Raw genomic sequence first — 22142 nt, forward strand, 5'->3', positions numbered from 1 at the left:
GTTCAAAGAGCATCTACTGTCACTTGTGCATCCCATATTCTCGTGACTCCTATGTAGAAGTAAGTGGCTTCTCCTTCCCTTTACCCCTTTTTGTCAAGCCTGAAGACCCTTCCCTTATGCTCTCACCCCCTGCAGTTTGTGGAACTGTTTCCTTTTTGTGTCTCCTCCTGAGATCATCCCTGGGTTTACTTTTGTCATTGTCCAAGACCCTTTTGCCCTTCATTCCGCAGAGTTCTGCTCACAACTCACGCTTTTTTTTCCTTTTTAAAATTTTGGGGGGTTGTTGTTACTTCATTTGTTTCTGTGGCCACCTTTCCTGTCTCTGTCCTCATTCCAGGACCAGCTTTACGCTTCTGGAGCTCTCATAATCTTTTCCAATTCAGGTCTTTTCCAAAGACTTGTCCTTTTCAAAATACCGTCTTCCAAAACTGCATAAATATTTTCTTACACCTCCTCAACACTGTCACTCTTGGCATCTTCAATTTAAGACAGTAAAGCTCAAGTTCTTGCTGTCTTGATAAACTAGTACATAAAAGGATTCAATTCCTGGCTTGCAGAGCAGTGAGTGTAACATTGGCACCCAAGGAGTGAAGTGCAGGCTGTGCAGGTAGCCTGGGAAATGGATTGCACGGCAACCTCAGGGGTGTTTTGGGGTTTGTTGGAGGAAAGCAGCCGATGACTCATGTCCTCAGATGGCAGCACAAAGTCAGAGCCAACTCGCCAGCAAATAGTTAAATATTTAATTTATTTTTGTTTTGTAAATGCTGTTTACCTCGCTGGAGGTTTTCAGCCAAAATCAGTTTCAAAGCTGTCACGAAAGATAAACTAAGTAAGTGACCTTTAATTTAAGTGACTGTAGTTATATTCCCCTCCACCACCACCCCTCTCAAGAATAATATCCCTAGAGAAACTCAGCATTCTGGAAAATCAGTCTAGGAAAGTGAGTGCCCAGCTTGAGCTCCAAAGGTGTGGAACATTGCTGCCCTGTGCTTTGGCCAGCACTGGGCTGCAAGGCTGTCTTAAAATGTATGTGTACATATACACATCTCTCATAACTGTTCTGAAATGAACTGTGTTCTTCTGCCTAGCTCCTTACAAGCTCTAACGGGTTTTAAAGATGAATGGAAGCAGATCTTGATAACAGCAGTGTTCAAAATGATTCAGAACTACTGGTTTTAAAGAAGTGAATTATGTGGTTACAATGAGAGGGAACAGTTACAGCCGGATCTGCTTTGCTTTCCTGCTTAAATTTAAGAATAATATTGTTGTTTAGGGATCTCCTGCTGGCTGAGTCTGTATCTGCAGGAATGAGGGCTTTTGGGTCAGGTTCATCTTTCTTGTCTGTGCTTCTCATTCTCGTGCTTGCAGTGGTAATGTTCAGGTTGCTGAGCTGTTTGGAAAAGTACAGCCAAAACAGAAGTAGATAATGTTTTAATTTCCATATAAACACGTCATTTGTTGCCTTTCACTATGAGCACAAGCACTGATTTTCCAATAGATTAAAATCAGTATTACACAGTTAACAGGGGCCCACAGCCCCAGTTTGAAACATCCCTTAGGCTTCTTCCTCCCCACACTCTGCCCTTCCTTGAGTCTCTATGTTGGTGTGAGTGGTTGCTGTCAACATTAAACCACTTGTTCACCTGTCAGTTTTAACTAATTATTGGGGTGTCCTGCTCAGGATCAGGATTGGACTTGATAATCCTGATGGGTCCCTTCCAACTCGGCAGATTCTGTGATTAGGAGACTTTTACTTTCTCTCCTGCTCCAGCAGAGAGGTTCTATAGGAAGTATTTAAGAGGCAAAATGTGTAAGTTAGAAAGGACCAAATTGAACTGAGCTGTCACCTGAGGCAGGATGATGATGGCAAAACAGTCTGGGTGGTGAACTGGTTACTCTTTGTTGGGCTGGCCCAGGCCATAGCACATGCTCTGCAGCTGGGTCTGTGAAAGGTGACACGGGTGCACAGGGAGGTGGGAGAGCCACGGGGCTGGCTGGGTCTGCTATGACCTGGAATGTAAATTTGCTTAAGGTGCTGTGGAGTCATCTGTGGGTTGGCACATCCTTTTATACAAACACTCAGCCTGTGCCAAGCCTGATTCTGCACTGATGGCTGTGACCTGTGTGTGCCTCGTCAGGCATAGCCTGGCTGTCCTGTGATTGCTGCTGGTAAATGAACTTCAGCCTGTGCAGGTCGTTTTTCCAGTGACATGATTAATAATGGCTGGTTTATGCTCTTATTGTTAAATCTCATGAGAAGGCTTTTCTGTATCAGCCCTTCCCAGCTCAGGGTGCCGTGCAGGGTTTGCATGATTAGCATGGCTTGTGCAAAGAGAAATCCCTGCTGGCTCCCAGTGCTCCTCAGAGATGTGCCTGAGTGTCCCTTTCCATTTGGGTTTTGACTACGTTCAGCCAATATTAGAAAAGTAACTTCTGTCTTCTCATTGAAACACAGTTGGTGGTGCCTTCTGTGATCCTTATTTGCTAACTTTGCCTTGGCCAAGGCCTCGTTGAGGGGGCAGGCATGTCATGCAGCCCACTGTAAATATAGAAACACAGATGGAGCTTTAACTGTTGCAGGTGAGGTTGCTGAGAACTAATGCTGAGGCATTATTAGTGGTGTGGGACTTTTTTCTTGTTAATTTAGGGTTGAGATTGCAGACACTTTGTATATTTTCTGTGGTTATGGGTTTTACAGTTGACTGCACAAGGTACTTCAGTCAACCACAAGGAAGTGAAGATGTCATCCCCTGCCCCACTCCTTTTTTTCTTTTTTAAGAACGGAAAAAAACCTGAGTAAATTACAGTGACAGCAAATGAAAGGCAGTAAACCAATAAGTCTCTTCTACCCTTATGTACCTTCAGGAAAGTAGGCTGTGCAGCTTTTCTCATTGGCTGTCAGCTGTCTTAAAATCTACCTGAGAGCTTTTCTGGAGGGACAGGTCTTTAGGTGACCTGTGATCATGGGATCTCATACTAGTGGAAGAGTGTGTGTGAAATTAGAAACTACCTGCAGCTACCACGATTTCAGCTGCTCAGAGATGCCATCCAGCAATTTCCCCTTCCATGCAGATCATGGAAAGGCTGCAGGAATGCAGCAAACTCATGTGTTTTATTAGAAATGTTTGGGCTTTAGGATACAAGTGTCCATAAATGCAGGCTTATGTTCCGAGCATAAACTTAGTTCTGAGTTTGGTGGAATGTGCAGGATTGTAACTTTGTTTTCTGCTTATTTTCAGGGGCACCAGGAGATGCTTCGGTGGCGAGACCTCTTTGACAAAGCAAGTTAGGAATGAAATCCATTAACTAACATCCCCTTCCTCACCCTGATCTCCAACAGACTTCCTGGAACGCTCGGAAGGAAAGGGTCAGGGGAGAAGGGTGGAAGGGCACCATGAAGCTGAAGCAGCGGGTTGTGCTGTTGGCCATCCTCCTCGTCATCTTCATCTTCACCAAGGTTTTCCTCATCGACAACCTGGACACCTCGGCTGCCAACCGGGAGGACCAGCGCGCCTTCCACCGCATGATGGCCGGGCTGCACGTGGAGCTGGACCCGCGGCTGGAGCACACGCTCCAGTCCCCCTGGGAGATCGCGGCCCAGTGGGTGGTGCCCCGGGAGGTGTATCCCGAGGAGACCCCCGAGCTGGGGGCTGTCATGCACGCCATGACCACAAAGAGAATCATCAAAGCCGATGTGGGATACAAAGGGACGCAGCTGAAAGCTTTGCTAATACTTGAAGGAGGGCAGAAGGTTGTCTTCAAACCCAAGAGGTGAATATTGCCTTCAGTGACTGCAGTAATAGCTGCTTTGTTTATACCTATGTTTTCTTTCCTCCACGTTGTCACATTAATGTTTAAGTTACAAATTTTCCCGTAAATGGAAAGGCCATCCTGTTATTTGAGAGACAGACAGGAGGGAGCCTTGCTGGTGCTCTGGTAACAGTAGGTTGCTGTGCCAGCTGTCTCTCAGGCTGCACAGTTTTGATGCTCAAAACTACCTGTCTTTAGGTTAAAAGAATAATCACTGTGTTCAGTCCTGGGGGAATGTTGGTTACACATGATGTTTCTGAGTCTTTCTGACTCTGGAAGTGCAGGTTGTGGCAATGTGGAGACAAGCCTTGCCTACTCTGAGTAAGGGTCATGTCAGACTGCCAGGAGAGAGTGCAGTTCAAGAACAGGGAAGGAATTCAAGTTGACAGTGGTCTTAAAACTAGATCTGGGTGTCTGGTGTCGCTGCATGAAGGCTGTAAAAATGGCTTGGGTAGATCAGAGTTTCCTGTCTGCCAGTGCTGGGTATTGGAGGAGCAATGTGTGGGTAGTGAGATTTTCTTGGTATGGCCTTTGTTTACAGTGATCCACAGGGAAATCTGACATGATTGAACAGTCACAAAGAGTCTTGTGCTTGGCTGTAAAGCTTTTTGAACTGTTTGGCTTCGGGGAAAAGGACAAGAAAGAAAGATGTTAAAAAGTAAGGGAGGTGTGTTTTAGGGGAGTGCACTGCAAGTGGGAAGTGTTGTCACCACAGAGTGAGGACATCTCTGCCCAAAGGATTTTGGGTTGAGCAAGCATTAAGGTTTTCTGTCCTGTTAATGAAGGAGTCCAGAGGAGGCCATGGAGGTGCTCCAAGGGCTGGAGCACCTCTGCTTTGGAGACAGGCTGGGAGAGCTGGGGGTGTTCAGCCTGGAGAAGAGAAGGCTCCAGGGAGACCTTAGAGCCCCTTCCAGTGCCTAAGGAGGCTCTAGGAGAGCTCTGGGGAGGGACTTGGGACAAGGGTATGGAATGATAGGACAAGGGGGAATGGCTTCACACTGACAGAGGGCAGGTTTAGATGGAATATTTGGAAGAAATTCTTCCCCTTGAGGGTGGTGAGGCCCTGGCACAGGTTGCCCAGAGAAGCTGTGACTGCCCCATCCCTGCAAGTGTGCAAGGCCAGGTTGGACAGGACTTGGAGCAACCTGGTCTAGTGGAAGTTGTCCCTGCCCATGGCAGGGGTTGGAATGAGATGACCTTGAAGGTCCTCTCCAACCCAAACTGTGACTAGAGAATGAGAACACAAATCTGCCCTGCGCTTGAGTTCCCAGTCCTGTTTCTGGATAGCCAGTTCCTGCTCTGGCTGGAGCTTCCCCGTGGGCCCAGGCTGTGTTCCAGCAGCGTGAGCCTTTCACACTGAAGTCTTGGTGGTGTGACAGACAGCGTGTCCCATAAAGGCACCAACAAGACACAGCATTTCCATAGTGCTGTCTGTGTGGGTGAGAGCTGTAACGTGTTTCACTGAGCAGTACATTCCCATAATGCCATGTCTGTGCAGGTGGGCACAGTGACTGTGCTCCATCGTGCAGCTGGGAATGTTTATAGGAACCCTGGGCAGTATGGCCCTGACCATACAGGCAGACTGATGTTCTGTTTGTGACTGCTGAACAGCCAGGCTTGTGGGCAGAGTCCTTTTGTGCCACTGCAAGAGAGTCTATTTAACTGGCTTTGAACATGAAAGCACTGTCAAAATTACTGCTAAAAACAGTTCAACAGTTCCTGGGAAACTTACTGGTTGGGGACGATGGAATTTCCTTGTTGCTTTTGCCCTAGAAAGAACCAGTTGCCTACTGTGCATGGAAACAAGGCCTTTGGTTGGGTTTTACCAATAAATTTTAGCTCTTCAGCTTTCAAGAAGTAACCATGTTTCCAAGAGCCTGCTGTAGGTACATACCAGAGACCTGCCTTTGAGGACGTGTTCTGAGGGTTAACTGTCACATTTCAAAGCCTGACTTATTAATGATTAAGAGTTGCTACCATCACATCTGGTGGTATATGTGAAATAAGTTGCTCGTTTGGTGTAAGCTCCAGTTTGGCAGGAATCTGTCAGATCCTCCTCCCACAACTCCCTGCCGTCCTGCCCTGGTGAATTCTCTTTTGAGCTGCTTTGCAGACAAGCTGAAGCATTTGCTCAGACTGAGGAAATGAACCGTTGTCTCACCCACACCTTCCCTGAGCAGGGCTAAAACATCCAGGTAGAGCTCAGTGGCTTCTCCTGCACTGTTTTTGCTACTGCTTAATCCCAAAGTCTGTTGGAAATAATCCATTTTACACGATTTGATACGTAGACGGAAATGAGAAAATAGGCCTTGTCTTATTGGAAAATGTGTTGCATTTGACCCATTTGCTCAGTATTGATTGTGGTATTTCTCACTCACCTGAAGCACGGTGCTAAAACAGTACCTAGGACTGATTCAGATGTGAGGAAACTCAGAAATTGGTGTTTGCCTTGACTAAGTAACATCTATTAAAAGATAAAAAAGGGAGCAAAAAACCTGCCACTTCACCAAAACACACCGTTGTTGTGATGGGTGCCTGATTTCTGTTTCTTGCTGTTCATGATGTCTTTCCTCCACCAGAATAAAGGCTCTGTTTATATCCAGTATTGTCCTCAGGTTCACTCTTGCTGATTTTCTGTCTACTGTAAGATTCCATTTGCCGTCTCTTCCACAATATCAGATTGTATTTTCATGTTAATGTACAATCCATTCTAACCCCAAAATCATCTGTGGAATTGCTGATTTCCAGTATAAATAGTCCCCTGTTCTGTAGCTGGGTCTGTGCTCTTTGTTCTTAGATGTGACTTGGCATATGGTTGGATTAAAATTCATTAGTTGGAATAGGCACTGCTTCCCAAGCTTTGGAGATCACTGTACATCACTGCCTTTCCTCCTTGTTTACCACTTCAAAAGTCTGAACACTTGAATCTCATGGATGGTTTTCCCCCCTCCCATTAGCAGTCATTTGGAAAGGGACCCAGAGACTCTATAACGTAGCACTGTTAATTAATTGTTACTCTGAACAGCAAAATTGATGGAAGTTCTGCACAGAATCACTTTATTTGACTTGTTTCAATTACAGATATGCCAGGGATTATGTAGTGGAAGGAGAGCCCTACGCTGGCTACGACAGGCACAACGCAGAAGTGGCAGCCTTTCACTTGGATAGGTATGGAATTATTGGCTTACCTGGCTTTATTATCTTTGGAAAATGCTTCATCAGAGTTCCTTGAAGAATACACCTCAGATATGAGCTGTTTCTAACGTGCCAACATAGCACATTGAAGGCAAAAATAAAAATCATCTGTTTGGTGACACTTCATTTCAAAGGTCTGTGCAAGATTCTAACATTTTAGGCTTTTGTGAAAAATCTGGAAAGGAGAATGAGCACTAAAACCATTACAGTTAATATTATGGGAAGAAAGAGCTTAACCAAATGCTGTGGAAGAGTCTGGAATACCAAATGTACGTGCTAAGTTCACGTCCAGTACACTAAAAAGTGAAGCCTATTGTTTAGATTAAATATTAATCAGTGCATCCTAGAGGAAAAAGCAGCTATTCATATATAAATTTTATATATATAATTTTATATATAAATTTTATACCCAGGTGGTTTTGTGGTCCTGAACTGGAGGTGCAATTACAGGAGAAAAACAAAGTACAGGATATACAAAGAATGGGACAGAAAATGCCAAACCCTGAATGCTGATAGTTGAAATGCTGTTAGAGATGCGGTTTCATCTGGAATAAATGAGCACAGTCTTGGTCTCCTTGTTACAGGAAGACTGTGTTGGCTCTTTGGAGGTGAAGAGACTTGAAATCTGTACTGATCTGTGTAGTCCTTTAAGCACTTTTAAAATTCCATTACAAATACCCAAGTCATTTGTGGTCACACATAGGAGTGAAACCTGGATCTTGTAACTACAAGTTTTGTGATTGTTCTTCCCACCTCTGTTTTTCCAGGCACTTTTCAGGCATTCGCTTTTCTTCTGCCATTGTCTCTTCCCTTCTCCCTCCTCATGCCAAAGAAAACAACTCCTTGATTGGTTGCTTTCAAGTGTAGTTGAATTGGGCTTGAACACAACACTTCAATAGATAGTGGTTCCCACAAATTATAAATGATCCTTGCAGGTGACCAGCCCACGGGCCACATGGTTTTATTGCTTCAGCCTGTACACGAGACACATGGTGGGTATTTCTGGGGTGAGGTCTGAGTTCTGAGCATGGTGCATCCTGTGGTGCTGTGCTGGAAAGGCTTTAATAAAAGAGTGTCACTGATGGCTCGTGAAGCAAGTTTAACATCCGGGCACTTAAGAAAAGTGAGTTCCCTTACTTTGCTTGGAGAAGAAAAGAGGCTTCTACAGGGCTCCAGCTTTATTCTTCGGTCTCAGTCATCTCTGACAGACACTATGGGTTTGTTTTGTTTCGATTTTGAACTGCTGCCTGTGTTGCAAATTCTCTTGTTGTATTTCTTCCTCCCGACTCAGAATCCTGGGTTTCCGCCGGGCCCCGCTGGTGGTTGGCAGGTTTGTGAACCTCCGCACAGAGATCAAACCAGTGGCCACGGAGCAGCTCCTGGGCACCTTCATGACCGTGGGTGAGTGGATTCCATGGATTGTGCAGCCCAGTAAAGAAAAACGGGTTTAATGGGGAAAAAGAGCCGTGGGAGCCTGACACAGCTACGGAACAGTTAACTCTGGTGCAGGAAGCTGGGAAGTCTCTGTCTTTGCCAAGGGAGAGCTTGTATAACCCTGTTTGGAGGGGGAGGAGGACTTGGTTTCCTCCAAGTAGTTTTCCCTCTGTATCTGCTCTGTGTTCCCTCATGCTGCTGTTACAGATGGGAAGTTTTGGTTTTTTTGAGTAAGAATTTTCTCTCTGCTGTCAGAGGTGGTTAGAAAAATCTGTGATTAGACCTACATGGAAAAAAATAGAATTGTATTTAACGTGAACAGGGTGGTGATTTGGGATAATTTGTAGAGCTGACACTTCAGCTGGTGTTAGATGCTGTTTGTGCCATCAGAGCCTGTGGAGCATTTAGAACCAAATGTGTCAGAACTTCCCTGTGTTATTTACAGCAGTAATGCTGTGAGGGCACGTAATGGGAATTACTAATGTGAACTCCTACCAGGTGGTCATTAAGCACCAAGAAATTACTTATGCTGCAGCCTTAACTCCTTCAGGCTTTCATAAAATATCCAATTACTACTCTTTTTTCGTTTGTTTTGTTTTCTAATCAGAAGGCTCTAGAGATGATTGTTCATTAGAGCTGGTAAATATGTGCCTGTGTACATTCCTATTACAAGCACTGCTGGCAGTCTCACACTGCCAGTTACAAGGTGTAACTCAGAGATGAGAGGAGCTCAGCCTTCCCAAACTCTCCTTGCATTCAGATGGGGTGCCTGCCTCAGGCAGACTATACTTTTTTGAATTTCAGCCAAGATAACTAAGCTGTTTTCTAGCAGAAATGCTGACTTGAAAAGTTGGCTCCAGAAATTTTCATTGCCTTTCCTTAGTTTTCTTGGATTCGCTGTTGTGCAGTGCAGGACCCAAGTAAATGGGTGGATTTGGGGAAAAGGTTGTGATCTCTTGTCAGCCCAAATTTGATCAAGTTTCTGAGGTTTTGAAGAAAAGATAATTCATGCCTATTCAGTGCAGGTTTGCTGGAGTTGCAGCTACAATCTCAAAGAATTCTGTCTCTTGCTGGACCTGCTGCAGGCCCTGGATGGAAAGTGAGACTTGCAGGGCTTTCCATACAGATAAGAGATCTGGTCTGCAAGCTCTTTGTAGTTAATAATAATTTCTAACATCCTCAAGTTGTCTGATGGGGTATTAGGAGCACAAGAGCCAGGTCTGGATGGAGGGCTCCACTGGAGTGCTGGCTGAGGGGTGGGGCTGTGTAAGGGTGGAAGGTGAAAAACACATCTTTGGGTGAGCTGAGCCTGGTTTGGGAAGGATATTGGATGTAGAGCCAAAGGAAACAAGGACAGAGAACAAGTGGAATCACAACAAAGGGGAGACATGGTTGAGACATATTTTGGAGGAACATCTGTGAACATGGAACTGGATTTAACTTGGCAAGAGTCAAGCAAAGGCAGGTTAGAAGGGGGAAACAGAAAAGGTTAAACTAAAACTATCAATCCAGGTTGTGTGGATTACAGGATACATCAGCATTAGCAGACTAAAGGCTGCAGGGTTTTGTTGCTCCTCTCCTGTCAGAAGACACTGATGAAGCTTTGACAGATCTGCATTCCTGCATCATGTAAGAATGACAGCTGGTTTCTGTCTCCCCTGCTCAAGTAGCTGAGACGTGTGGCAGGTCTTAGGGCTCCAAATCCATTTCAGTTCTGCCATGTTCTTTTTAACTTGCCTCTTTTAGATCAACTTTTTCAGAAAGGTGGCAAATCTGACACATGAAGTATGTGAAAAATGTGAAAAACAAGCAGCGTCAAGGTTGCCAAGTCAAGGTCCCAGGGACTAGGAAGGGATCACAAAATCTTGTTGGTGGTGCAGTGTATTAACTCTCGACGTGATAGTCATTAGAAAATATAATTACTCTCTCCTTTGAATATTAGTCCTTAATTGCTTGCAATGAATGGATATCTGTGTAATCTCTTTGGAACCTCTCCCTCTCTGAGGCAGGAAGCACGTGGTCAAGTGCAGTGAAATCCTGCTGCAGGGAAGGCTCTGCTGCAACAACATGCTCCTGAATTTCATTTGGATTCCTCGGATTAAGTTCTGCTGTTTTGATGCCTGTTTATTTTTGGCTTTAAGGCAATAACACCTGCTTCTATGGGAAGTGCTACTACTGTCGGGAGACAGAGCCAGCGTGTGCAGACGGGGACATCATGGAGGGGTCGGTGACCCTGTGGCTGCCGGACGTGTGGCCTCTCCAGAAACACCGGCACCCCTGGGGCAGGACCTACCGGGAGGGCAAACTTGCCAGGTAGGAGAACGTGGGAGGGGCACTCTGAAAATCTTGGCTGTGGGCTAACCAGGACCCTTCTCTTGTGCCACTGGACCTTCTGTTGACACTGGCCCTCTGAAATGTGGTAGCACCTGCTGTCATGGTCCTTGTAGTTTCTTCTGAGAGTTGTGGAGCTGGTTTAGCTTAAGTAGGTAGGCACTGGAAAGCTCCTTGCTTTGAAGACCATTAATATTTGGTGACCAGGCTCAGCATCTAAAGAATCCTTAAAGAAGGACAAATGTGAGCTCTATCCATCTTGTACAATAGATGTGACACGTCTGAATACGTGGCTTGGGGATGCTTTTGCCATGACCAGAGCAAGTGGTTTTTTGCTTAGTAAATTTTTCCAAATCTTTGTCATTAACAAGTGATTAGAAAGAGTTTTTTAGTCCTTGATCTAAAGTATCCATCGATTTCCAATGATGTGATTGTTCTCACAAAGAATTTCATCCAAAGGCTTCACTGAATCGTTTTAAAGTATTAAATGTGTGGATTGATTTTTAAGCAACAGATGTTTTCTCCTTTCCAGCAGGTCAAAATTAGCTGTGTTCAGTACATGGTATATTGCAGTAATGAATGGGCTGGATTCTTGGAGGTGTTTCTCTATTGAGAGGCTATTTTTCATCATAAGCTGCCTCCTTACACAGGGTTTTACCGTGATTCCTGTGCTGATTTGATATTTGCTGTGTTGAAACTCGCTCTTTTCTCGTTCAGATGGGGTTACAAAGTTCTGGTGTTTGCACCTTGTCATGCTGCACATTTCCCTTTGAGAACATCAGGAAAATGAAATGTTCTAGGTGTCATGCTCTCCTTTTTCTGTGCCTGGTAATTATGGAAAAATAAAAGCGTTAAGAATTTTTTCCTGCTCTAACTGCTTCTACTCTGTCCTGAGTTGACCTTTTGAACATAATTCATACATTAGTATAAGTAATGTTTAATGGAAGTGTAATAGATAAAATCCCTGACCTTCCAAGGCCTGTGCTAATACAATATAAATGATCAGAAATAAGTGTCAGAGAAAGGTCTGTCTTGAAAGATTCTGTGGAAGATGAGGAGAGAGAGAGAATAGTCTATCCGAAAAATTGTGGCAAGAAGATTAAGTACTGCTCTAAAGTAAAATGAGAGAAAGAGAAACCCTTGAGGGAGAGAGGGATGCAGCATAAGGAATTTATTCAGCACAAGAGGTAGGAGGGTCTGAGACTGTTGCCTTGTGGATTTGTGCTGCAAGTTGAATGTGAGTTGGACCTCGATGCAAAAGAAAGAGAGAACCAGACACAGCATTTGAGGACCATGTGTGACCTGTCATCAAAAACTTTGAGAAGACACATTTTTGGCCCCTCTAGTTTGGATACCTGGAGGAAGGAATAAGGGAGGTCAGGCTCCAGACCACTAGAAGATGAGGTGGGGTATGTGACAGTTCTAGTAATGGAATTCTGATCTTCCTCCTTTTATGAGTCTCTGCAATTGTGAGCATGTCAGCAAGGCTCTCCAGCTTGTTTCCTCCATTTCTGTTTCCAAGTCACAGATGGTTTAAGGCATTTCCAATTTCACTACTGTTTTGTGAAGGATTGTTCCAGTCCTTACATGGAAGATGTTATAGATGTACTTGTTATTTAGGTTGACAGATGGAAAGGATATACACCAGGGATTTGGCTGTTTAGGTGGTGGTGTTGAATAGCTTTGAAAGCTGTAAAGAAGAAAATGAGAAAATTTGAAATCCTAGCTTTGGAGAACTGAGACATGACATCCGTGTTACAACATTACTTGTAGAAGGAGAGGAGACGAGAGGGAAGCTTGAAATCTTGTCAGTGGAGAAAAAGGTGAGATACTCTGGAAGGGAAGTGGGGAGGAAGGAGACAACTCTGAAGGAGAATGAACACAGGTGAAGCCCTTCTCAGGACAGAGAGGCTCTTTACTAACCACGATGAGATTATTTGCATTAGAGAGAAAAAATTAAGAGGGTCACTGGAAAGCCAGACCGATGGAAGCAGGTCAAGGCACTGCAAGCAGTCACAGTGCTGAAGTCCTTCACTGGGAAGTTGAAGGAGGCAAGTCAGTCTTGCCACGAGGCAGCCTGGGCACTGCTGAGCTGTGAGCACTGAGGAGGCAAACTCTGGCCTTGTTTTCTGTAGGAAGATGATGTGTATCCTTGCACTGGAACTACAGCTTGCTCCACACGCTGGGATGTGAATGCAGGATTTACTCATGAGGATTAACTCATTTGCTAATGAAACACTGTTGTCTAGCTCTTCCTTCTTTATACAGCATGGGCTGCTGTGCTTAGCTTTTCTTCCTGCACTCCTCAGTGTCTGAAGGGCAGCTGTAACTCCCACTGGTGTGCAGGGATGGCTCCTGGAAGGGCTGTTTGCTTTCTCTCTGGCCACAGGTGGGAGTACGACGAGAGCTACTGCGACGCTGTGAAGAAAACCTCCCCCTACGACTCGGGCCCTCGGCTCCTGGACATCATCGACACGGCCATCTTCGACTATCTGATCGGGAACGCCGACCGGCACCACTACGAGAGCTTCCAGGATGATGAGGGAGCCAGCATGCTCATCCTGCTGGACAATGCCAAAAGGTGAGGGCCAGGGAATGTTGTTTTTTTTTTTCATTAATATCTTTTGTGCTAAGCTTTCTGTCTTATCAGAAATTACTCACCAAATATTAGGGTCCTTCAAAGGCTGTGGTGCTGACTGGACAAGGGGGAATGGGTTCAAACTGAGAGAGAGTAGGTGTAGATGAGAGATTAGGAAGAAATTTCTTCCCTGTGAGGGTGGGGAGGCCCTGGCACAGGTTGCCCAGAGAAGCTGTGGCTGCCCCATCCCTGCAAGTGTCCAAGGCCAGGTTGGAAGGGGCTTGGAGCAACCTGGGCTAGTGGAAGGTGTCCCTGCCCATGGCAGGCAAAAACTGTCTTTCTGTTATGCACTGACAATGTTCTAGGAGGAAGGAAGTTTAATGGATTAGTCATTGGGAGTAAATATGGTGTTTGAAGGTCAAGTCCCTTCATTATAGTTTGTTCTTATAACACTATGAAAATACTGCTGGTGTGGCTTTGCAGGCTCCCAGTAAATTATTTTCTTGAAAGCTTGAGTGAGGTTCTTTCAAGTCCTTTGAATTAAGGGATAGAGGGCCAGCTTTTTCATGGAATCATGGTCGATCTCAAGTTGGAAGGATCAATTGAGCTCAGCTCCTTGTTCCTCATAGGACTACCTAAAATTAAGAGCCCATGACTAAGAGCAGATGCTTCTTGATGCCATGACCACTTCCCTGGGAGCTTATTCCAGTTTTAAAGCTACTAATAACAGAATTATTTGGGCAGAATAATGCCAGAACCCTAGAGCAACTTACCTCTATTAAGGGGAAAGTTCTGTGTTGAAAACAGGATTTTGAGGAGGGTGAAAATGATACAAATATACAAAATAAAACGAGCATGTGTTTATATGAAGCTTGAGATACTCTGGAAGCCTTCTGGCAGACCTCCCTCAGAAAGTGTGGGCATGAAATGTTCAAGTGGATCACCTTGTTGGTGGAACTGTTGTTCTGATGGTGGCTGCTCTTTGGTTCCTTCCCTGTCCAGCAGTGTCAGAGAGGCGAAGCTCCCGTTCCCTGTGCCCAGAATCCCAATTATTCCTTACCCCTACATGACAAGATGAGTTCCATTTCTAGACTCCTCTGGAACTCCTTTCTAAGGTGCCTTGGTCTCATACAGAACTGGGTATGCTGGTGCTCCTTCTGTTTACCTGGTACATCAGCTGATGCTTTTGAGAGTTGTGTCTGTGATTGGCCATGGCCTGTTTGTATTTTAATTTAAATGATTTGATCTCTTGGAGCATGAAATTGCCTACTATTGATTTCTTGGAATTCTTTACAGAGCTCTTGATGTTGAGAACAACATTAGGAGTTCAGTTGGTTCACTTGGGTTTTCATTTTGCCTTTCAGCTTTGGAAACCCTGCCCTGGATGAAAGAAGCATCTTGGCTCCTCTTTATCAGTGCTGCATGTAAGTGAAATGCTGGGGTGCTGTTCACTTTATTTATGCAATTGGTGTCCTTAGGTTTACAATATAATTAGGTTTGAAGCCTTCTGGCAACCTGAAAATGTTTTCTTGGATACTCAGGGCTTTATTGTTTTTGAGATATTGTCTGTTTGATGTATTGTCACTGCCCAAGAAGCTGAGAAATACATTTTCATGAGGGCAGTACAGTGGGTGTTTGGCTGCAGAAAGGGGTCTCACCTCCAGGTCACTGGTTCAGATCTTTCCATAGTCAGTGTGACAGGTACTTTGCATCTGCAGCTGTCCCCATCCAGCTCCTGACAAATAAAAGTTCACATCCCACTCTGAGTTCTCCCTAGCAGAAGCGAAGGACTCAACGTGTCTGGCAATTTAATCATTTCCAAAAATGATTTCTGAAGAAGACTGCAGCCCTGCTCAGGGGGCTCCTTTCAACCCAGGTTTGTAGTTTCTTTGCTGGATTTTGTTTCTGCTTTGGCCTTGTGAGCTGTGGTTTTGTTTGTTTTATTTTTAGAGGCTGTGACTTGATTTCTGTTCTGTGTCCACTCTCTCACCAGGCCATTGCTGCTTCTCTGGAGCACCTCTGCTCTGGGGACAGGCTGGGAGAGCTGGGGGTGTTCAGCCTGGAGAAGAGAAGGCTCCAGGGAGACCTTAGAGCCCCTTCCAGTGCCTAAGGAGGCTCTAGGAGAGCTCTGGAGAGGGACTGGGGACAAGGGTATGTTGTGATAGGACAAGGAGGAATGTCCTCACGTTGACAGAGGGCAGGTTAGATGGTATATTAGGGAGAAATTCTTCCCCTGTGAGGGTGGTGAGGCCTCAGGTTGCCCAGAGAAACTGTGACTGCCCCATCCCTGCAGGTGTTCAAGGCCAGGTTGGACAGGACTTGGAGCAGCCTGGTCTAGTGGAAGGTGTCCCTGCCCATGGCACAGGGTGATCTTGAAGGTCCTCTCCAGCCCAAACAATTTTAGGATTCTATAAAAATTTCCTGGACAGAAAATACTGATGTATCCATTTCCTGATTCTGATACTTGAAGATAACATTAACTCCTTTAAGCCTTCCAAATTAAGCATTTAGTTGAGAGTGCCTTCAGCTTGTCCTTGAAAGGTTCTATCTTCCACATTCCTCGAGGCCTGTTAAATCTGGGAACTTTTCAGAAAGCCTGAGCTCTCATCCTGCTTCCACTAAGCATTCCTCTTAGATTCCACTAAGATTCCATGCACTCTGCAGTACACCTGGCCTGTGTTCTGCAAGGTTCTTTTAAAATCCATAGAGAGAACAGTTGATTTTCAAATTCTGTAGTTTCCCTCCATTAATTTTAAACCAATGTTTAATTTCCTGCTTTACTGAGGATCTTTTGCAGTCTCTGTCACCTAGATTCTCCCAAATGCAACCAGAAGAGAAGTTTATCTCTGTAAGAGACTTTGCAGTTTCCTGGATTTTAGGTACCCTTTCTTTCTGGTGCCAGGCAAATGCTATATAAGAATTCATATGCATAATTGCTTTAACAATAGGTTTGGTACAGCACTCGCTTATACTGCTGGTTTTATTAGAGGCCATCAAAACCAAGAGTTTAGACCAATGGTGCTAAAATATAAGGATTTGGAGGAGAATCCCAAGAGACCTCACAGAACACAACAGTCAAGATGAGTTATGACAACAACACAAACAAGTTCAGTGGCCAGTGAAGAGGAAGAATCACTTCTGTGTTCACTTTCTTGGAGGTTCAATCAACAGCCTTTTGTCCTTTGTGATTAACTGTTGGTCAGTGATGCTTTTCCTGAGGCGACCTGAGTTTGTGTTTGAATTAACAACCAGACTGTTGATTTTCCTTCCTTTTCTTTCCTTTCCACACTGTGTCTGGGAGGCCTCGGGACTGAAGACAGTCCTTGCTCGCAGCGGGAAGTGCTCCTGTGTGCCATCAGTTACTGTCACAGGGGATTGATTCTTCTTCACCTTCCGTTTCCAAGTTTCGCTCAGACCCTGCGCAACCTGCAGTTACACCTCAGGAGGCTGGCTTCAGTATTCCAGACGGGACCACAGCTGGGCAGTGGTATGATGTGTTTGTGTGTTTGTTCCTTTTGCAGCATCCGGGTTTCCACCTGGAACAGGCTGAATTACCTGAAGAATGGGGTGCTGAAGTCTGCCTTAAAAACGGCCATGTCGCATGACCCCATCTCCCCTGTGCTCTCCGACCCTCACCTGGACGCCCTGGACCAGCGGCTCCTCAGCATCCTGGCTACAGTGAAGCAGTGCACAGACCAGTTTGGGCCAGATGTGGTGCTGGTGGAAGACAGGATGACTCTGTCTCACTTGTAATTGTAGCGGAACACGGATGGAACTCCTTTTTTTAAAAAAACAAACAAACAAAAAAGCGATAGAAAAACAGCACAATCAGTTCAGAAGGGCTGTGGCCAAGATGGACTGACATGAACAGGAAGGCTCCCGAGCCAGAGGAATGGAGGTGACAGTGGCTTTTTCTGTGGGCTGGCAGCAGTGAGAGGTGGGAGCTGGGCCCTTGGATGGCTCAGCACCTGGAATGGCATCTTGGCCGTGGTGGCGTGTCCATTGCCGGCAGTGGGCACTGCACTGGGTAAAAATGGCTCTTGGTGTTGGTGGGAGTGCCTGGAATACAGACACTAATTTGTGAACTGAATCCAGAGGGGACAAATGGAGATGAACAGTACAGTCCTCTCCCCTTCTCTTCCCCCAGGATACTCTGGCGAGTTTGTCTGATTCAGGGTTGTACACAATCAGCTGTGAGCTGGTTGGGCATTTTACTGCTTCTCTAGAGAACGAGGAAAGGGTGAATAAAATAATTATTAGACTGAAGAGTTGTGCCACCCCCCCGGGGGTGGGATGTTCTTCCAAATGCCACGAGGGTGGGAGAGGGGACCTCTGCTGCTCACTTGGCTTTTCCTCGATAAAAGACTGGGAAAGGGGTTTGTCTCATATGTGATAATGCTTCAGTGTTTTGGCTGAAGTCCTATCAAAGATTTATCCACAGGGTTGGAGATTTAGGAGAGGACAGGGTGGTTATACAGCACTTGATAATTAAGGGGTTATCATAAGTTTCCATGTGTCCTGTCACTGTTTTTTAAGGAATCTGACAAGGTCTGAGTGGAGAAAATATCCTTGCAGTCCTGTGTCCGTATTAAAAACTGAACTTCCATTCTGTTGTAGCTGAGGAGGAGGACAGGATCTGTCCTTGGAAGCAGGTTCTGCATAGCAAGGTCATGCTGCTTACTGTGAGCCCTGTGGTATGTGGGGCCTCTGGGCATGTTGGGCTGAGGAGAGAGGTGTTTGCTGGGCTTCCCGAGTTACCAGAAGTAACCTGAAGAGAGGAGAGACCCCTGAGCTGTGGTGGTTGTTCTCCATCTCATCTGAGAGAGCTTCCTGCTGCTCCGTGTGACCACAGCTCAGCGCTGCTGCTCTGTGCAACACCAGCTGGTCAGTCCCACCGTTCACCTGGTCTGGCTGTGGCTGAGCTCAGAAGTTGTGAGCACTTCCAGAAAGTTTTCTGCCTTCCCAGCAACTGCCACTGCGATGTTCTGCCTGGGATGGTCATCCTGGGGTCCTCGCTGATGGTTTTGCTGTAGGTAGGGAAGAGTTGGTGCAGGTTGGCTTTCCAGGGCAGGCTTGCAGCACTCGTCTTGTGCCAGTCCTGTCATCCTTCAGCACTTCAGCCTGTGCTGCCCATGAGCTTGTGGCCGTAAAACCTGTCACCTTGGGATAAGAATCTGTGTCTCCAGAAGGAAAGCAGCTTTGTCGCTGTTTCCAAATTGAACAGCTTTGCGTCGGTGCTCAGTTCAGCCAGAATGGTCCTTAATGTAAGGAGAGAACTCCCTTCCCAAAGTGATTATGGATTACTGGATTTGTGAGCAAGGGCAGCAAAATGTCAGTTAAAGCCCTTTGCCTTGATTTGTCTGTCAGGATCTCTTTAGCTCTGCAGTGTGGTGGGCAAGGAGAGAGCTGTTTCCTGTTCTTGCACCCAGGCCACACCTGATCCAAGAATGTCAGGGAGAGAGTTTATCTGAAAAACGCAAGTTTATGTTGTTAGTCTTTTTCTTCCTTCATGAGAAGAGTATCTTGAAAGCAGAACGTAACTGTTTACCTGAGACTGAACTTTATGTTCTTCTGTCTCTCTTCTGGACTTGGACACATCACAGACCTGCCCCAGAGGGATGAGGTGATGGGATGGAGATATTTGGATCTGGAGTTATTTATTGGAGTTACTAGTCAGGATGGTAATGCACAGCCAGCTCTGAGGACACTGGTGAGAAGCTTGTGCCTCTTTATCATTGTACTTGACAACAGAACACGCTGTAGAGGCTGTGGGTGGTGCCTTAGAGGTGCCCATGGGGCAGGAGCGAGTGCTGGCATCAGCTGTTCCCCAGGAAATTTCAGATGATTTACCCAAAGGGGAGATGGTGAAGCACATGGTGGTGGCTTGTAGCATTTCTAAAAGCTTGTTCTTCTCTCTGAGCTTAATCATGAGCTCTTAGTATTTTGGGAAGGATCTACCAAAATTTGATGTTTTGATTTCTGTGTGATCGCTCTTGATATAATAATGGATTCAAGAAAAGGTCTTTCTGTCTTTGAGATTAAATTGGTTGAGAATTTACGTGTTGCTCTAAGCTGAAACTTTTGCTGTCAGATGGAACATGGGGATAAGTTTTTCCCCAGTATGAATGTCAAAGATTTAAAGCAGGGTATTGGTTTATTTTGGTTTACTTGTGAACAAAGGGTGTGAAGTCCGGCATCGTCAGTAGGAGGAAGCAAGAAATGGGTTTTTTGGGTTTGCTTTTTTCTTTGTGATACTGATGCTTCTGGTTGCTGTAAACACTCCTGGAGGTTGGTGTTCTGCAGCAGGAAAGAAGAATAAATTCCTCCCTTAGCCAAAATCAGGGAGATGTGATTTTGGCCTTGCGATAATTTCTGCCCTTTTGGCAGCTGTCGTTGTTTTGCTTGAATACAGAACCCTGAGAAATTTTAGATTGTAACCATTGGAAGGGAAATGAGGAGCAGCATCCACGTGCCAACAGGGTCTGCTTGAATCTCTGAAAAATAACATGGTTTGTGAGGCAGGTGCTGTGCTCTGTCAGTGAGGTTTTCATGACACCTTCTGATCCTTGTTCGCTGTGCGCGCTGTCATCCGCTGGCCCCAGATGTTACACAGTGGTTGTGTTGTGGAGATTGGTGATACCAGAGCGCCTGAAGCACAGAAATCAAGAACTAATTAAAGAGAGAGCACCATCAGCCATCTGCTATTCACCTCCTCCCCCCTGAGTCAGCCCTGGGGTGGAGGAGACACTCGAGCCGGCTCCTCTTCCAGCAGCTGACGAACTGGAGTGTGTCTTGCCAAACAAACTTCAACTGAAAAATACTAATTTATTAAGAAGGTAATTTATTTGCTGCGGCAGCTGGAGCAAGATGCTGGAAACAGACACCCCTGTTGGAGCTGTCAGAGGATGCCCCTGGGAGCTGCTGCACAAATGGAGGTTGCTAATGAGCAAACAGAACGTTATCATGACTTTCTACTTGTATCCCCCGGGGTCAGATCCCACATAAAGCAACATTGTGTGAATAAAGATTTTAATAAAGCAACATTGATGGATTGTTTAAGTCTTTCTCTCCCTCCCCTGTCTGTCTCTCTCTTGTTCCAACATGTGGGCTGAATGTTTAAAGTGTTTTGCTGCTGATGTTTCCCAGTTATTCCTTCGCTGATGGTTGTCAATGGCCTTTATTCCAGTTGTGTATATCCGAGAACGGGGTCAAACATTCAGGTTGTTTGCAAGAGCCTTATTGGGAAGGGAAGAAGAGTGTCCCAAAGGGATACAGAAGAAAAACACACCTAGATTGGAGTGGTTTTCTGACAGTGCATCCCATGGCCCTGCATCTGCCAAGCACCTGGGTTGAGTCCTTGGCTGTATCCCCATAGCTTGGCTTCGTTACATGGAGCAAGAGATGGATATGGAGTTGGCAAGAGATGCTTGCAGAGTTGGCAGGTGTTCATGGTTGGTTTTCCTAAGCTTTTATTGAGACAGAGCAGGTAAACAGCCCCCAAAATCTGCTCCCACTGAGTGCAGAGGTTTACTCAGAGTGTGTCAGAGCTTGTTTTCTCAGTACCCCACTAGTGAGTGGGAGGCAGGAGGTGATGCAGTTGTGGATGTCAGGGGTCTTTGACCTGCCCTGTAGCATCAACGTGGTTGTGTGGAACCTGCTTTTCTTTAAACTGGAGTTTCTCCATTGAAACTCTGGACTTCAGCATTGTTGAATTCTGCAAGAACTGGTTTTTGGGGTTTATTTTGGGGGTTTTGTGGGGGAGGATGTTCTGGGTTTTTTTTGTTTCCTAGCATTGTGTGCTGGCAATAACTTTTCTTATCCTCCATCTCTGTTCTTGAGCTTTGCTCTGGGAATGGGACAGGATTTTTGCTTGTGTTTGAGCACTTCAACAGCTACAGATGCTTTTAAGGCTAAAATCACCACTTCGGAGAGCTGTTGTTCCAAGCACTTTGTTGTGCTGTTATGTATTTTTAGAGTGGTTGGCCTTAGTAACAGGGTGAGAATTCCTTTAACTGAGAGGTTTCAAAGTGTTTCTGATTATGTAATGAATGTAATTTTACAGAAGAATGAACACAAACAACTTTGAGCCAATGGAGAACAAAAGGAGGTTGAAAATAAGCACTTTCCCTGAACTTCTCAAATTCTTTCCCTACAAATTTTTTATTGAATCTAAAAATTAGAAATGAAAAGAAGTCTTTAGTTCATATATCCCAAATGTGGGACTGGTGACCTATTCTTTCTTTGTAGAGTCAAACTTTTTAAGAGACTGGGGATAGGACTTTATGGGGAAAAAAAATGAAGGAGGGGAAAGGCCTCCCCTCATATCCTTTATTCCAGATCTTCCTTTTATTTAGTGATCTAATCCACAGCTGTTATACTGAGCTCTGGAGAGAGAGTCTTCTCCTCCTGCCTTCTGTCAGAGTGCAGCTATGGATCTGCAGAAGGAATTGCTTTATGGAAAGTAGAAGAAGCATGAAAAGATGGGTGCATGGCATTTCCCTGGGCAGTGGATACAGCCTGTATGCAAAATCCTGGATTGCAAGGTTCCCTCTGAGTGTTTGCCTGTCCTGAGCTGCACTGGGGGGGTGGAATAAGCAAGACATAACCTCATTTTGGTGGTGCTGTTTTTCTTTGTAGATGGCAGCTGTGCTGTAATAGCTGAGCTGACTCGAGAGGGTGGAGTTTTAACCAGGTGGTTGCTGCTCACCAGGACTGACTGACAAATAACCAACCATGAAGTGACAAGCTCATCCTTCCATCATCTCTGGGGACATGCAGGTCCCTGCAGCTGCCT

General features: G+C 45.4%; 1 protein-coding gene across 2 annotated transcripts; it reads left to right on the forward strand.

The window, feature by feature from the left end:
* On the forward strand, positions 1 to 22112 carry FAM20B (FAM20B glycosaminoglycan xylosylkinase). Of its 2 annotated transcripts, none has more exons than XM_039384077.1 (8): positions 1 to 59; positions 3240 to 3771; positions 6892 to 6978; positions 8297 to 8406; positions 10581 to 10752; positions 13160 to 13351; positions 14713 to 14772; positions 21986 to 22112. In XM_039384077.1, exons 2-8 carry the CDS (start codon positions 3395 to 3397, stop codon positions 22008 to 22010), a joined length of 1023 nt encoding a protein of 340 aa, XP_039240011.1. In that variant the 5' UTR covers positions 1 to 59; positions 3240 to 3394; the 3' UTR covers positions 22011 to 22112. The 2 variants fall into 2 exon arrangements, with proteins under 2 accessions (XP_039240011.1, XP_027596471.1); XM_027740670.2 differs by lacking the exon at positions 21986 to 22112 and adding an exon at positions 16870 to 20407.
* Positions 22113 to 22142: the final 30 nt, after the last annotated feature.

This window comes from Pipra filicauda, unplaced genomic scaffold (assembly GCF_003945595.2).
Source record: "Pipra filicauda isolate LSUMZ 115617 unplaced genomic scaffold, ASM394559v2 scaffold114_size2234877_pilon, whole genome shotgun sequence".
NCBI classification, from domain to species: Eukaryota; Metazoa; Chordata; class Aves; order Passeriformes; family Pipridae; genus Pipra; species Pipra filicauda.

What these genes read in the sequence shown, in the direction of transcription:
- FAM20B (XM_027740670.2), top strand. Translation starts at nt 3,395, where the DNA reads ATGAAGCTGAAGCAGCGGGTTGTGCTGTTGGCCATCCTCCTCGTCATC. An exon ending in GGGCACCTTCATGACCGTGG is followed by an intron (nt 8,407 to 10,580) that starts GTGAGTGGATTC and finishes TTTGGCTTTAAG; the next exon opens with GCAATAACACCTGCTTCTAT. An exon ending in CCTCTTTATCAGTGCTGCAT is followed by an intron (nt 14,773 to 16,869) that starts GTAAGTGAAATG and finishes TTCCTTTTGCAG; the next exon opens with CATCCGGGTTTCCACCTGGA.